This window comes from Elephas maximus, chromosome 12 (genome assembly GCF_024166365.1).
Source record: "Elephas maximus indicus isolate mEleMax1 chromosome 12, mEleMax1 primary haplotype, whole genome shotgun sequence".
NCBI classification, from domain to species: Eukaryota; Metazoa; Chordata; class Mammalia; order Proboscidea; family Elephantidae; genus Elephas; species Elephas maximus.
The window spans coordinates 54535323-54548230 of NC_064830.1; the positions used below are offsets into that span (position 1 = coordinate 54535323).

General features: G+C 37.7%; 2 protein-coding genes across 2 annotated transcripts in view; both read right to left on the reverse strand.

Moving 5' to 3' along the window:
• Positions 1-12908, reverse strand: part of LOC126086768 (uncharacterized) — a 1076998-nt gene that overhangs the window by 259077 nt on the left and 805013 nt on the right. The window lies entirely within an intron of this gene.
• LOC126087062 (sodium/nucleoside cotransporter 2-like) overlaps positions 1-12908 on the reverse strand; it is a 77864-nt gene that overhangs the window by 13565 nt on the left and 51391 nt on the right. Inside the window, 1 exon segment of the mRNA XM_049904039.1 lies at positions 6985-7126. Coding sequence (XP_049759996.1) covers positions 6985-7126 — 142 coding nt within the window.

Sequence of the window (12908 nt, forward strand, 5' to 3'; positions counted from 1 at the left end):
TTTGTGTGTTGTTAGTTATGGTTTGTATTAGGCCTCGAGTGTTGATCCTATCTTTTCTTCTATGATCCTTATAGTTTTTGGTTTTATAGTTAGGTCTTTGATTCATTTTAAATTAGTTTATGTGTATGGTGTGAGATATGGGTCCTGTTTCATTTTTTTTTACAGATGGACATCCAGTTTTGCCAGCACCATTTGTTAAAAAGACTGTCTTTTCCCATTTGATGGACCTTGGCCCTTTGTTGAAGATCAGGTGATCATAGTTAGATGATTTACACCTGCATTCTCCATTCTGTTCCATTGGTCAATGTAGCTGTCATTGTACCAGTACTAGGCTGTTTTGACTACCGTAGCTGTATAGTAGGTTCTGGGGTCAGGTGGCGCAAGTCCTCCTACTTTATTCTTCAATACTTATCCAGAGCTTCTTCCCTTTCCATATACAGTTAATGATTAGTTTTTCCATCTTGTTAGAGACTGTTGTTGGTATTTGGATCAGGATTGCATTGTATTTGTAGATTGCCTTGGGTAGAATTGTTATTTTCACAATGTTTAGTCTACCTATTCATGAGCATGGTATGTTTTTCCATTTATATAGATCTCTTTTGATATCTTGCACTAGCGTTTTATAGCTTTCTTTATATAGGTCTTTTACATCCCTGGTGAGATTTATTCCTAAGTATTTTGTTTTTTTAGGGGCTATTATAAATTGTATTTTTTTTTCCCGATTTCCTTTTCGCCATTCTCTTTATCGGTGTATAGGAATCCAACTGATTTTTGTTATTTATCTTGTATCCTACTACTTTGTTGAACATTTCTATTACTTCTAGTAGTTTTCTCATGGAGTCTTCTGGGTTTTTATGTATAGTATCATATCATCTGCAAATAGGGACAGTTTCACTTCTTCATTACTGATTTGAATGCCCCTTATTTCTTTTTCTTGTCTTGTTGCTCTAGCTAGTTCTTCCACCATGACGTTAAATAGTAGGGGTGATAAAGGGCATCCTTGTCTTATTCCTGCTCTCAAGGGGAATGTTTTCAGCCTCTCTCCTTAAGAATGATGTTGGCTGTTGATTTTCTATGGATGCCTTTTATTATGTTGAGGAATTTTTCTTCTATATATCATTGAGAGTTTTTATCAGGAACGGGTGTCGGACTTTGTCAAATGCTTTTTCTGCATTTATTGAGATGATCATGTGATTCTTTCATTTATGTGGTGGATAACATTGATTGGTTTTGGCCAATGTTGAATCATCCTTGCATACTTGATATGATTCCTACTTGGTCGTGGTGTATTATTTTTTTGATATGATGTTTAATTCTATCGGCTAGAATTTTGTTGAGAATTTTCGCATCTATATTCATGAGAGATATTGTTCTGTAATTTTATTTTTTTGTGGTGTGTTTAACTGGTTTTGGTATCAGGGTTATGCTGGCTTCATAGAATGAATTTGGAAGTATCGCTTCCTTTTCTATGTTCATGAGAGATATTGGTCTGTAATTATCTTTTCTTGTGGTGTCTTTGCCTGGTTTTGTTATCAGGGTTATGCTGGCTTTGTAGAATGAATTCAGCAGTATTGCTTCCTTTCTATGTTCTGAAATAGTTTGAGTAGTACTGGCATAAGCTCTTCTCTGAATATTTGGTAGAATTCTCCAGTGAAGCCATCTGGACCAGGGCTTTTTTTCTGTTAGGAGTTTTTTTTTTTATTATTATTACCTTTTCAATCCCTTGTTATGGGTCAGTTCAGATTTTCAGCATCATCATGTGTTAGTTTGCGTAGGTAGTGTGTTTCTAGAAATTTGTCCATTTCCTCTAGGTTTTCAAATTTGTTGGAGTATAGTTTTTCAGACTACTCTGTTACGATCCTTTTTATTTCATTTGGATCTGTTGTAACGTTCCCCATTTCATTTTCTATTTGTGTTATTTTTATCCTCCCCTGTTTTTCTTTTGTGAGTTTGGCCAGTGGTTTGTCAATTTTGTTGATCCTTTCAAGGAACCAACTTTTGTTTTTGTTGATTCTTTCTATTGTTTTTCTATTCTCTACTTCATTTATTTCTGCTCCTGTCTTTATTATTTCCTTTTTTCTGGAGGCTGTGGGCTTCTTTTGCTGTTCTCTTTCTATTTATTTGAGCTGTGTAACTACTGTTTTTATTTTTTCCATTTCTTCTTTTTCGATGTGTGCATCTATTGCTATAAATCGACCTCCGAGCACTGCCTTTGCTGTGCACCATAGGTTTTGGTATGATGTGTTTTCAGTCTCGTTTGATACTAGGAATTTTTTGATTCCATCCCTGATTTCTTCTATTAACCAGTTGTTTTTAAGCAGGTTATTATTCAGTTTCCATGATTTTTTTTCCCTTGCTCTTCCTGTTGTTAGTTTCTACTTTGATGGTGCTGTGATTAGAGAGGATACTTTGTATTATCTCAATGTTTTGGACTTTTTGAGGGTTGCTTTGTGGCCTAAGATGTGGTCTATTCTGGAGAATATTCCATGTGCATTGGAAAAGAATGCATGCTTTGCTGTTGTTGGGTGGAGTGTTCTAGATATGTCTATGAGTTCAAGTTGGCTGATTGTGGTCTTTAGATCTTCTGTATCTTTGTTGAGTTTTTTTCTAGATGTTCTGTCTTTTACCAAGAGTGATGTGTTGAAGTCTCCCACTATTATTGTGGAACTGTGAATTTCTCTTTTCTGTACTGTTAGAATTTGTTTTATGTATTTTGGAGTCCTGTCATTGGATGCACAGATATTTATTATGGTTATGTCTTCATGGCGGATCATCCCTTTAATCATTATATAATGCCCTTTTTTGTCTTTTATGGTGGATTTTGTTTTAAAGTCTATTTTATCTGATATTAGTATTGGCACTCCTGCTCTTTTTTGGTAGCTGTTTGCTTGATATATTTTTTCCATCCTTTGATTTTTTACTAAATTTACATCTGTTTCTAAGGTGTGTCTCTTGTAGACAGCATATTGATGGATCCTATTATCCATTCTGTCACTCTCTGTAACTTTATGGCTGCATTTAGGCCATTTACATTCAGTGCAATTATTGGTAAGTGTGAGTTTATTGTTCTCATTTGGTAGTGCTTTTTTTTTTTTTTGTGGTGCTGATGTTTTCTTTGTTCCTCTTACTCTCCTGTGTGTCCTCTTTTTTTGTGTGTGTGTGGATTTTTTTCCATTTCTTCTGTTTTTGTAGACTTTGTTTTTACTGAGACTTTATGTTTTTCTTATTTATTTTGATAAGTAGGTTTGTTAATTTTCTTTGTGGTTACCTTGAAATTTACCCTTGTCTTCCTAGGTTTGAACCAGTCTTTTATTACTTGGTATCATCTTGCCTTCCTCTTCTTTAGAATGTTCTATACCTACACCATTTATTCCCTCTTTTATTGTTCTGAAGTTGTTGTCTTTTACAGATTAACCTCTCTGGTTTCCTCTTGTAAATCTTTTAGTTCTGAATAGTCTTTGAGAGTTCATTTCCTAGGTCGCTATCTGGTTGATGTAATCTTGCATCCTAGATTCAGGCTGTTGTCTGTTCTCAAACCAAAGGACTCCCTTTAATTATTCTTATAAGTTTGATTTGGTTTTTACATATTCCTTTAAATTCTGTTTATCTTGAAAGTCCTAATTTCACCATCATATTTGAACAAGATTTTTGCAAGATGTATTATTCTTCGTAGGCAATTTTTTTCTGTCAAGGTTTTATGTGTCATCCCATTGCCTTCTTTCCTGTATGGTTTCTGCCAAATCAGAGCTTAGTCTTATTGTTTCCCCTCTGTATGTGACTTTTTGTTTTTCTCGAGCTCCTCTAAGGAGTCTTTCTTTGTCTTTGGTTTTAGCAAGTGTGATTATGATATGCCTTGGTGATTTTCTTCTGATGTTTATCCTATATGGGACTTGTTGAGCTTCTCTCATGATATTAGGGAAGTTTTCTGTCAGCAATTCTTCAATGATCCTCTCTGTGTTTTCCTTTTTCTCCCCCTGTTCTGGAGCTCCTATCACTTGCAAATTTTTTGCTTTTGGTTATATTCCACATCATTTTCAGGGTTTCTTCATTCTTTTTTTTTTTTTCCTTAAAATTGTATCCAGGTATTTGTCTTCAATTTCACTGATCCTGTCTTCCATTGTTTCAAACCTGCTCTTTGGACCTTCTATGACACTGTCCATTTCTGAAATTTCATTGTTTATCTTTTGGATTTCTAATTATTGCTTTTGTATGATTTCTAGTTGTGAGTTTATTTTGGTGTTTTGTTCCAGTATTATTTTCCTGTATTCTTCCATTGGTTTGTATGTTTTTTCCATGAATTTATCTGCTTTTTCCTTGAATTTGTCTGCCTTTTCCATGAATTTGTCTTTTTTTTTCATTTTTGTCTGCTTTTTGCTTCAATTCTGGGATAGTTCTGAATATTAGAGATTTGAATTCACTATCAGGTAGTTCTACTGTTTTTTCTTTTACTGGAAAGTCATCTGGTATTTCATTTTGGATGGCTACTGGAACCATCCTGTCCTGTTTTTTAATGTTTTGATATTGACTGCTGTCTTTGGGACATTCAGTAGTTATTTTCTTCATTTACTGATTGAAGATTTGTTTGTTTCATACTGTTTTTCTGTTTTATTTGGTTATGTCTGAGCAGTCACGCTGTCCATTCTTTGTTGTTTCCTTGTATGTGGGCACGATACTTTTCACCTCCTTGTCCAATAGGTAGAGTCAGTCTTTCAGCTATGGTGTAGCAGGGCAGGTCCAGCTGAAGGGGAGGGGCTAGGATGGGTTGTTTGTGGCACGTACTGGGACCAACAGGGCAGGCCATGGATAAGTGCAGGGCAGGTTCTGGTAGGCCATGCCTGTTCTGCTTGGGGTGCAATGTTCAGCACACAGTGCAGATAGGCAGGAGGGTGGAGGGGAGGTTGTGATGTGTGGATTGAAGTGGGTATGAGAAAGAAGAGAGAGACGAAAGAGAAACTGAAACTAAAAAAAATAAATAAACAAAAGCAAAAAGTGCTGAGGGAGCCTGCTGTTGGAGTGGAGAGAGGAGAAAATAAGAAATGAAGAAAAACAAAAAGGAAAAAAGAAAAAAAGAAATGCCCCCAAGGATCCCACCAGTGACCAGGGAAATGGCTTCCAGGCCTCAGGGCATAGTCCATCTAGAAGGGGTGGAGTTGGCACACAGGGCCAGGTATTCTGGAGATAGGAAAAGATGGAAAGTAGAGAGAGATCAGAAACTGAGAAATGAAGAGAAACAAAAAGGAAAAAAAAGTAAATTAATTTTTAAAAAAAGAGAAAAGAAATGCCCCCAGGGGTCCCACCACTGACTACAGAAGTGGCTCCCAGGCCTCAAGGCACAGTCCATCTAGAAGGGGTGGAGATGGCACACAGCATGAGGTATTCAGAAGACAGGAAAAGGAGGAAAGTAAAGACAGATTAGAAACTGAGAAATGAAGAAAAACAAAAAGGAAGAAAAAAAGAGAAAAATAACAACAAAAAACATTGCCCCTAGGGATTCCACCGATGTGGCTGTGCAGAAAGGGGAAGTGGCTCCCAAGTTGCTTTGTGCAGCCTGGCCAGAGGGGGCAGAGATGGCACACAGCACCAGGTATTCAGGAGACAGGAAAAGTAGATAAATAGAGAGAGAGGAGAATCTGAGAAATGAAGAAAAACAAAAAACAAAAGCACCAGTGATTCCACCAGCATGGCTGCATGGGCTGGGGATGCCTGCTCAAGAAGCAAAGAAGATGGCACACAGAGTCAGGTGTTTGAGAAAAAGAAAGGCAAGGAGCTGAGAGAAAGGGAAGAAACAAAAAGAAGCCAAAAAAAGCAACATCGGTAACAACGAAATGGCAGTGAAGGAGCCAGCTGGTGTGGGTGGGGCAAATCCAAGTGGAATGGAGCCAGCACCTCCCAGCCAAATAACTTTGGCCTGCTAGGAAGTGGTGAATACTGAACAGGGTGAAGAAGGGTGGGGGGTGGAAAGTGTGTATTGCTGGTTACTGGGTGCTCTGTCTCATGCTGGGAGCTCTGTGAAGCTGCTTTCCTGTACTCTCTGCTGATCTCTGACAGCAGTCCAAGATGGTGAATCAGTGCTGCGTTAGCTGATAAGGAAACTCTTCTCCATCGTATCTCTCCTTGCTCTCTGTTCTGTGTCAGTTTCTTATTCTAGTCTGTGCTTGGTTGAATTCTTTATCTCTTCATTTGATGCTTAGGTTCCAGGATTGACATTTGTCTCTGTTTTACTTAGTTCTTCGAGTCTTTGGTTTGGAGGGACAATGTAGTGCTTCTGTCTATAGCTCCAGGTTGGCTCCACCCTACTTTCTTTACTTTTTGTTTCACTCTTTCTGTAATGCTGGATTCACAAAATTGATATCAAGACTTGTGAGTGGATCAGAATCTACAGTTTGAAAATAACTGGTCTAGGTCCTTTAAAATTTCTCTTAGAAGCAAACATTTTCAAAGGAGTTAAATACCAGAAGTTGTTAAGAATTTAGTTGTAAGCCTTTGTGTTATGGATTAAATTGTGTTCCCTAAAATCATATATTGGAATTCTAATCTCTGTACTTGTGAATGTGACTCTGTTTAGAAATGGGGCTTTTCTTTTGTTATTTTGATGAGGCCATACCAGAGCAAGATGGGTCCTAAATCTAATCCTTTCTGAGCAGTGTCTTATAAAAAGAGCAGAACACACACAGAGAAATATTCAGGGGGAATAGATCATGTGAAGATCCATCCACCTATCAAAGAACACCAAGGAATGCTCAGGGCTACCAACAAGGAAGAAACCTCCTCTATAGCCAATGCCCTGATTTGGACTTTTACCCTCCTAACCTGTGAGAAAACAAAATCCTCGTTTTTTAAAATTTCCCAATTTGTGGTATTTTGGTATGGCAGGTCTAGAAAACTAAGACACTTTGTAATTAATACTTGGCATATGTACGTTGCAATTAGTACCTGGCCCTTGGATATGTGTTACTATGCCCAAATTGCATACCTAAAACTCACTGCACTGTGGTGTTTGGAGCAGGCAAAGAGGATGATGACAAATATGCAGATTCCTGTGAAAGACATCAGCTGCTCTGGCCTTTGAGCTGTGTCTACAACCAGCCACAGGATAAGACCAATCAAGTAGAGTCCTCCAAACACCCTGAAGAGGGAATGCCAAAGGCTGTCATTGACTCAGTGACTGAAGGACAAATAATTAACTTTATCTCAAAAAAATAGAAGTTCACCCCAAAGATAACTGAAATAACTCAATAGTTTATTGTAGACTAAACACAGAAACATAGCTTGAGAATTGTGCGTCTGGTAACTACCTAGCTACCATTCTCTCCCCCAACTTTTTTACTCAGAGAACAAAGTTGAAAGATTCCAGTCTGAGGACACAAATCACATGATTTCTGAACCTCCAGTTTCTGTATCAGTAATATGTGATATAAAGGCCAATTACTTAAGATTATTCCAATGAATATCCAAAATATTAAAAGCAAAAGGAGGAAAAGTATGTATCAGACTCCCATGGATCTCTTCCACCCAATTTTTTAACCACATCCCCAAGGGTAAGAGTAAAGACCAAACTGCAAATCAGCTACTTATATATCTTATGTACACTTAACTACTTGTTGTTGTTAGGTGCTGTCAAGTTGATTCTGACTCATAGTGACCCTGCGTACAACAGAATGAAACAGTGCCCAGAATGAAAATACTAAAAATTAGAGCCGAATTAAATGAAACAGAGAACAGAAAAACAATTGAAAGCATTAACAAGACCAAAAACTAGTTCTTTGAAAAGATTAACAAAATTGATAAACAATTGGCAAAGGAAAAACAGAAGACGAAGCAAAAAACCCGAATGAGAAATGAGATGGGCAATATCACAACAGATCCAACTGAAATTCAAGGAATCATAACAGAACCATAAAAGAATAGTATGAAAAATTGTATTCCAACAAATTTGAAAACCCAGAAGAAAAGGACAAATTTCTAGAAACACACTACCTACATAACTAACACAAAGAGAGGTAGAACAACTAAATAAACCCATAACAAAAAAAGAGATTGAAAAGATGATAAGAAAACTCCCAAGAAAAAAAGCCCTGGCCCTGATCACTTCACTGGAGAATTCTACCAAACTTTCAGAGAAGAGTTAACACCACTACTACTAAAGGTATTTCGGAGCATAGAAAAGGATGGAATACTCCCAAACTCATTCTATGAAGCCAGAATATCCCTGATACCAAAACCAGGTAAAGACACCACAAAAAAGAAAATTACAGACCTATACCCCTCATGAACTTAGATGCAAAAATCCTCAACAAAATTCTAGCCAATAGAATTCAACAACATATCAAAAAAAAACAAACAAAAACAATTCATCACGACCAAGTGGGATTCATACCAGGTATGCAGGGATGGTTTGACATTAGAAAAACAATCGATGTAATCCATCATATAAATAAAACAAAAGAGAAGAACCACATGAGCTTATCAATCGATACAGAAAAGTCATTTGACAAAGTTCAGCACCCATTCATGATAAAAACTCTCTGCAAAATAGGAATAGAAGGAAAATTCCTCAACATAATAAAGGGCATTTATACAAAGCCAACAGCCAACATCATGCTAAATGGAGAGAGTCTGAAAGCATTCCCCCTGAGAACAGGAGCCAGACAAGGATGCCCTTTATCACTATTCATATTCAACATTGTGTTGGATTTCCTAGCCAGGGCAGTTAAGCTAGACAAAGAAATAAAGGGCATCTAGATTGGTAAGGAAGAAGTAAAAGTATCTCTGTTTGCAGATGACATGATCTGAGACACAGAAAACCCTAAAGAATCCTCAAGAAAACTACTGAAACTAATAGAAAAGTTTAGCAGAGTATCAGAATACAAGATAAACATACATAAATCAGTTGGATTCCTCTACACCAAGAAAGAGAACGTCAAAGAGGAAATCACCAAATCAATACCATTTACAACAGCCCCTGAGAGGATAAAATACTGAGGAATACATCTAATCAGAGTTGTAAAAGACCTATACAAAGAAAAACTACAAGACGCTACTGCAAGGAACCAAAAGAGACCTACATAAGTGGAAAAACACCTTGCTCTTGGGATAGGAAGACTCAACAATGTAAAAAAGTTTATTCTACCCAAAGCAATCTACAGATACAATGCAATCCTGACCCAAATACCAATGACATTTTTTAATAAGATGGAGAAACAAATCACCAACTTCATATGGAAGGGAAAGAGGCACTGGATAAGTAAAGTATTATTGAAAAAGAAGAACAAAGTGGGAGGCCTCATACTGCCTGATTTTAGAACCTATTATACTACCACAGTAGTCAAAACAGCCTGGTACTGGTACAACAACAGATATATAGACCAATGGAATAGAATTGAGAATTGAGACAGAAATCCATCCACATATGAGCAGCTGGTATTTGACAAAGGCCCACAGTCCTTAAATGGGGAAAAGGTAGTCTCTTTAACAAATGGTGCTGGCAGAACTGGATATCCACCTGCAAAAAAGTGAAACAACATGCATACCTCACACCATGCACAAAAACTAACTCAAAATGCACCAAAGACCTAAACATAAAATCTAAAACAATAGAGATCATGGAAGAAAAAATAGAGATGAGGCTAGGAGCCCCAATACATGGCATAAACAGTGTATGAAACATAACTAATATTTGGAAACTCTATGGGGCAGTCCTACTCTGTCCTATAGGATTGCTATGAGTCGGAATTGACTCTACGGCACTGGGTTACCAGAAAGGAAACTAGATAACTGGGAGCTCCTAAAAATCAAACACCTATGTTCATCCAAACACTTCACCAAAAGATTAAAAAGATTACCTACAGACTGGGAAAAAGTTTTTAACTAGGAGATTTCCGATCAGTGTCTGATCTCTAAAATCTACATGATACTGCAAAAGCTCAACAACAAAAAGACAAATAACCCAATTAAAAAATGGGCAAAGGACATGAACAGGCATTTCACCAAAGAAGACATTTGGGCAACTAACAGATACATGAGGATATGGTCACGATCATTAGAGAAATGCAGATCAAAACTACAATGAGATTCCATCTCACTCCAACAAGGCTGGCATTAATCCAAAAAACAGAAAATAATAAATACTGGAGAGGTTGTGGAGAGACTGGAACACTTATACACTGCTGGTGGGAATGTAAAATGGTACTACCACTTTGGAAATCAATTTGGCACTTCCTTCAAAAGCTAGAAATAGAACTACTATAAGATCCAACAATCCCACTTCTTGGAATGTATCCTAGAGAAAAAAGAGCCTTTACACGAACAGATACATGCACACCCATGTTCATTGCAGCACTACTTACAATAGCAAAAAGATGGATCAACCAAGGTGCCCATCAAGGGATGAATGGATAAAGATTAAGAACAATGATGAATCTGTGAAACATCTCATAACATGGATGAATCTGGAAGATATTATGCTGCATGAAATTAGTCAGTTGCAAAAGGACAAATATTGTATGAGACCATTATTATAAGAACTCTAGATAAAGTTTAAACACAGAAGAAAATATTCTTTGATGGTTACGAGAGTGGGGAGGGAGGGAGACGGGTATTCACTAATTAGATTAAAAAAAAAATTAGATAGTAAAAAAAAAAATAGTAGATAGGAACTATTTTAGGTGAAGGGAAAGACAACACATGATACAGAAGAGGTCAGCACAACTGGACTAAACCAAAAGTAAGATGTTTCCTGAATACAACCAAACACTTCGAAGTCCAGAGTAGCAGGGATGGGGGTTTGGGGACCATGGTTTCAGGGGACATCTAGGTCAATTGGCATAACAAAATGTATTAAGAAACCATTCTGCATCCCACTTTGGTGAGAGGCAACTGGGGTCTTAAACTCTAGAAAGTGGCCATCTAAGATGCATCAATTGGTCTCAACCCACCTGGACCAAAAGAGAATTAAGAACACAAAAGACATGTGGTGAAGATGAGCCCAAGAGACAGAAAGGGCCACATAGACCAGTGACAACATCAGCCTGAGACCAGAAAAACTAAATGATGCCTGGCTACCACTGATCACTGCCCTGACAGGTAACACAACAGAGAATCCCTGATGCAGCAGGAGAACAGTGGGATGCAGATCTCAAATTCTCATAAAAAGACCAGGCTTAATGGTCTGACTGAGACTATAGGGACCCTGGAGGTCTTGGTCCCCAGACTCTTTGTTAGCCCAAGACTGGAACCATTCCCGAAGCCAACTCTTCAGACAGGTATTGGACTGGACTATCAGATAGATAATGGTAATGGTGAGGAGTGAGCTTCTTGGATCAGGTAGATACATGAGACTATGTGGGCAACTTCTGTCTGGTGGTGAGATGAGCAGGAAGAGGGTGACAGGAGCTGGTTGAATGGACACAGGGAATACAGGGAGGAGAGGAGGAATGTGCTGTCTCATTAGGGGGAGAGAAGCTAGGAGTACGTAGCAAGGTGTGTATAACTTTTTGTATGAGAGACTGACTTGATTTGTAAACTTTCACTTAAAGCACAATAAAAAAAAGAATAGATTTGATGCATTGAACACTAATGACCAAAGACCAGACAAGCTGCGGAATGACATTATAACTGAAGAAACCAAGAGATCATTAAAAAGACAGGAAAGAAAGAAAAGACTAAAATGAATATCAGAAGAGACTCAGACTCGCTCTTGAACATCGGGTAGCTAAACAGAAAGGAAGAAATGAGGAAGTCAAAGAGCTGAACAGAGGATTTCAAAGGGCAGCTCTAGAAGACAAAGTAAAGTATTATAATGACATGTGCAAAGACCTGGAATTAGAAAAACAAAAAGGAAGAACACGTTTGGCATTTCTCAGGCTGAAAGAACTGAAGAAAAAGTTCAAGCCTCGAGTCACAATACTGAAGGATTCTATGAGCAAAATACTGAACAAGGCAGGAAGCATCAAAAGAAGATGGAAGGAATACACAGAGTCACTGTACCAAAAAGAATTGGTCGATATTCAACCACTTCAGGAGAGAGAACTTCAGGAGGTAACATATAATCAAGAAGCAATGGTATTGAAAGAAGTCCAAGCTGCACTGAAGACGTTGGTGAAAAACAAGGCTCCAGGAATGGACGGAATACCAATTGAGATGCTTCAACAAACAGATGCAGTGCTGGCTGGAAGTGCTCACTTGTCCTATGCTGAGGAATATGGAAGACAGCTACCTGGCCAATCGACTGGAAAAGATCCATATTTATGCCTATTCCAAAGAAAGGTGACCGAACTGAATGTGGGAATTATCAAACAGTATCAGTAATATAACACATACATAAAATTTTGCTGAAGATCATTTAAAAGTGCTTACAGCTTAACTATTTATGTACCTTTCATGTACCAAGCACACTTGATCAATACAAAAACTGGTTTCCTTGTGTCTTGTGAGTGCTTTAAGTTTAAGGGAAAAGAATTAGAAGGGAGATCACATATGAAAACAAAACAAAAAGAGCATGTTGTCCAGTGAGATGCCTCAAGAGCAATAATGACAGAAGGCATTATAGGTCAGAGTTGAATTTTGGAGCTGTTCTCACTTGAACCTATCTCACTTAAAGTGAATAAAAACTGGCCTCCAAAATCCATATTGCTAATGAATAAAATCCTTTTACTCTACTAGACCCCCCCCCCCCAAAAAAAAAGAATGATCCAAAATTTAGGTGGTAGTCTGGTGTGGTTTCTCCAAATTATAGCTGCTGGATACACCCTTAATACTAATTTTGGGGCATCCATTGGAGAATAGCAGAAAAAAGGGACTTTACAGAGAGTCTGAAATTTATTCTCCCACCCTGGGCCTGTGATCAAAGGATTTGTGCATGCCATAGTTAGTTAGATGAGCTCTGGCTGCTGTACAATTTAGTTCAATAT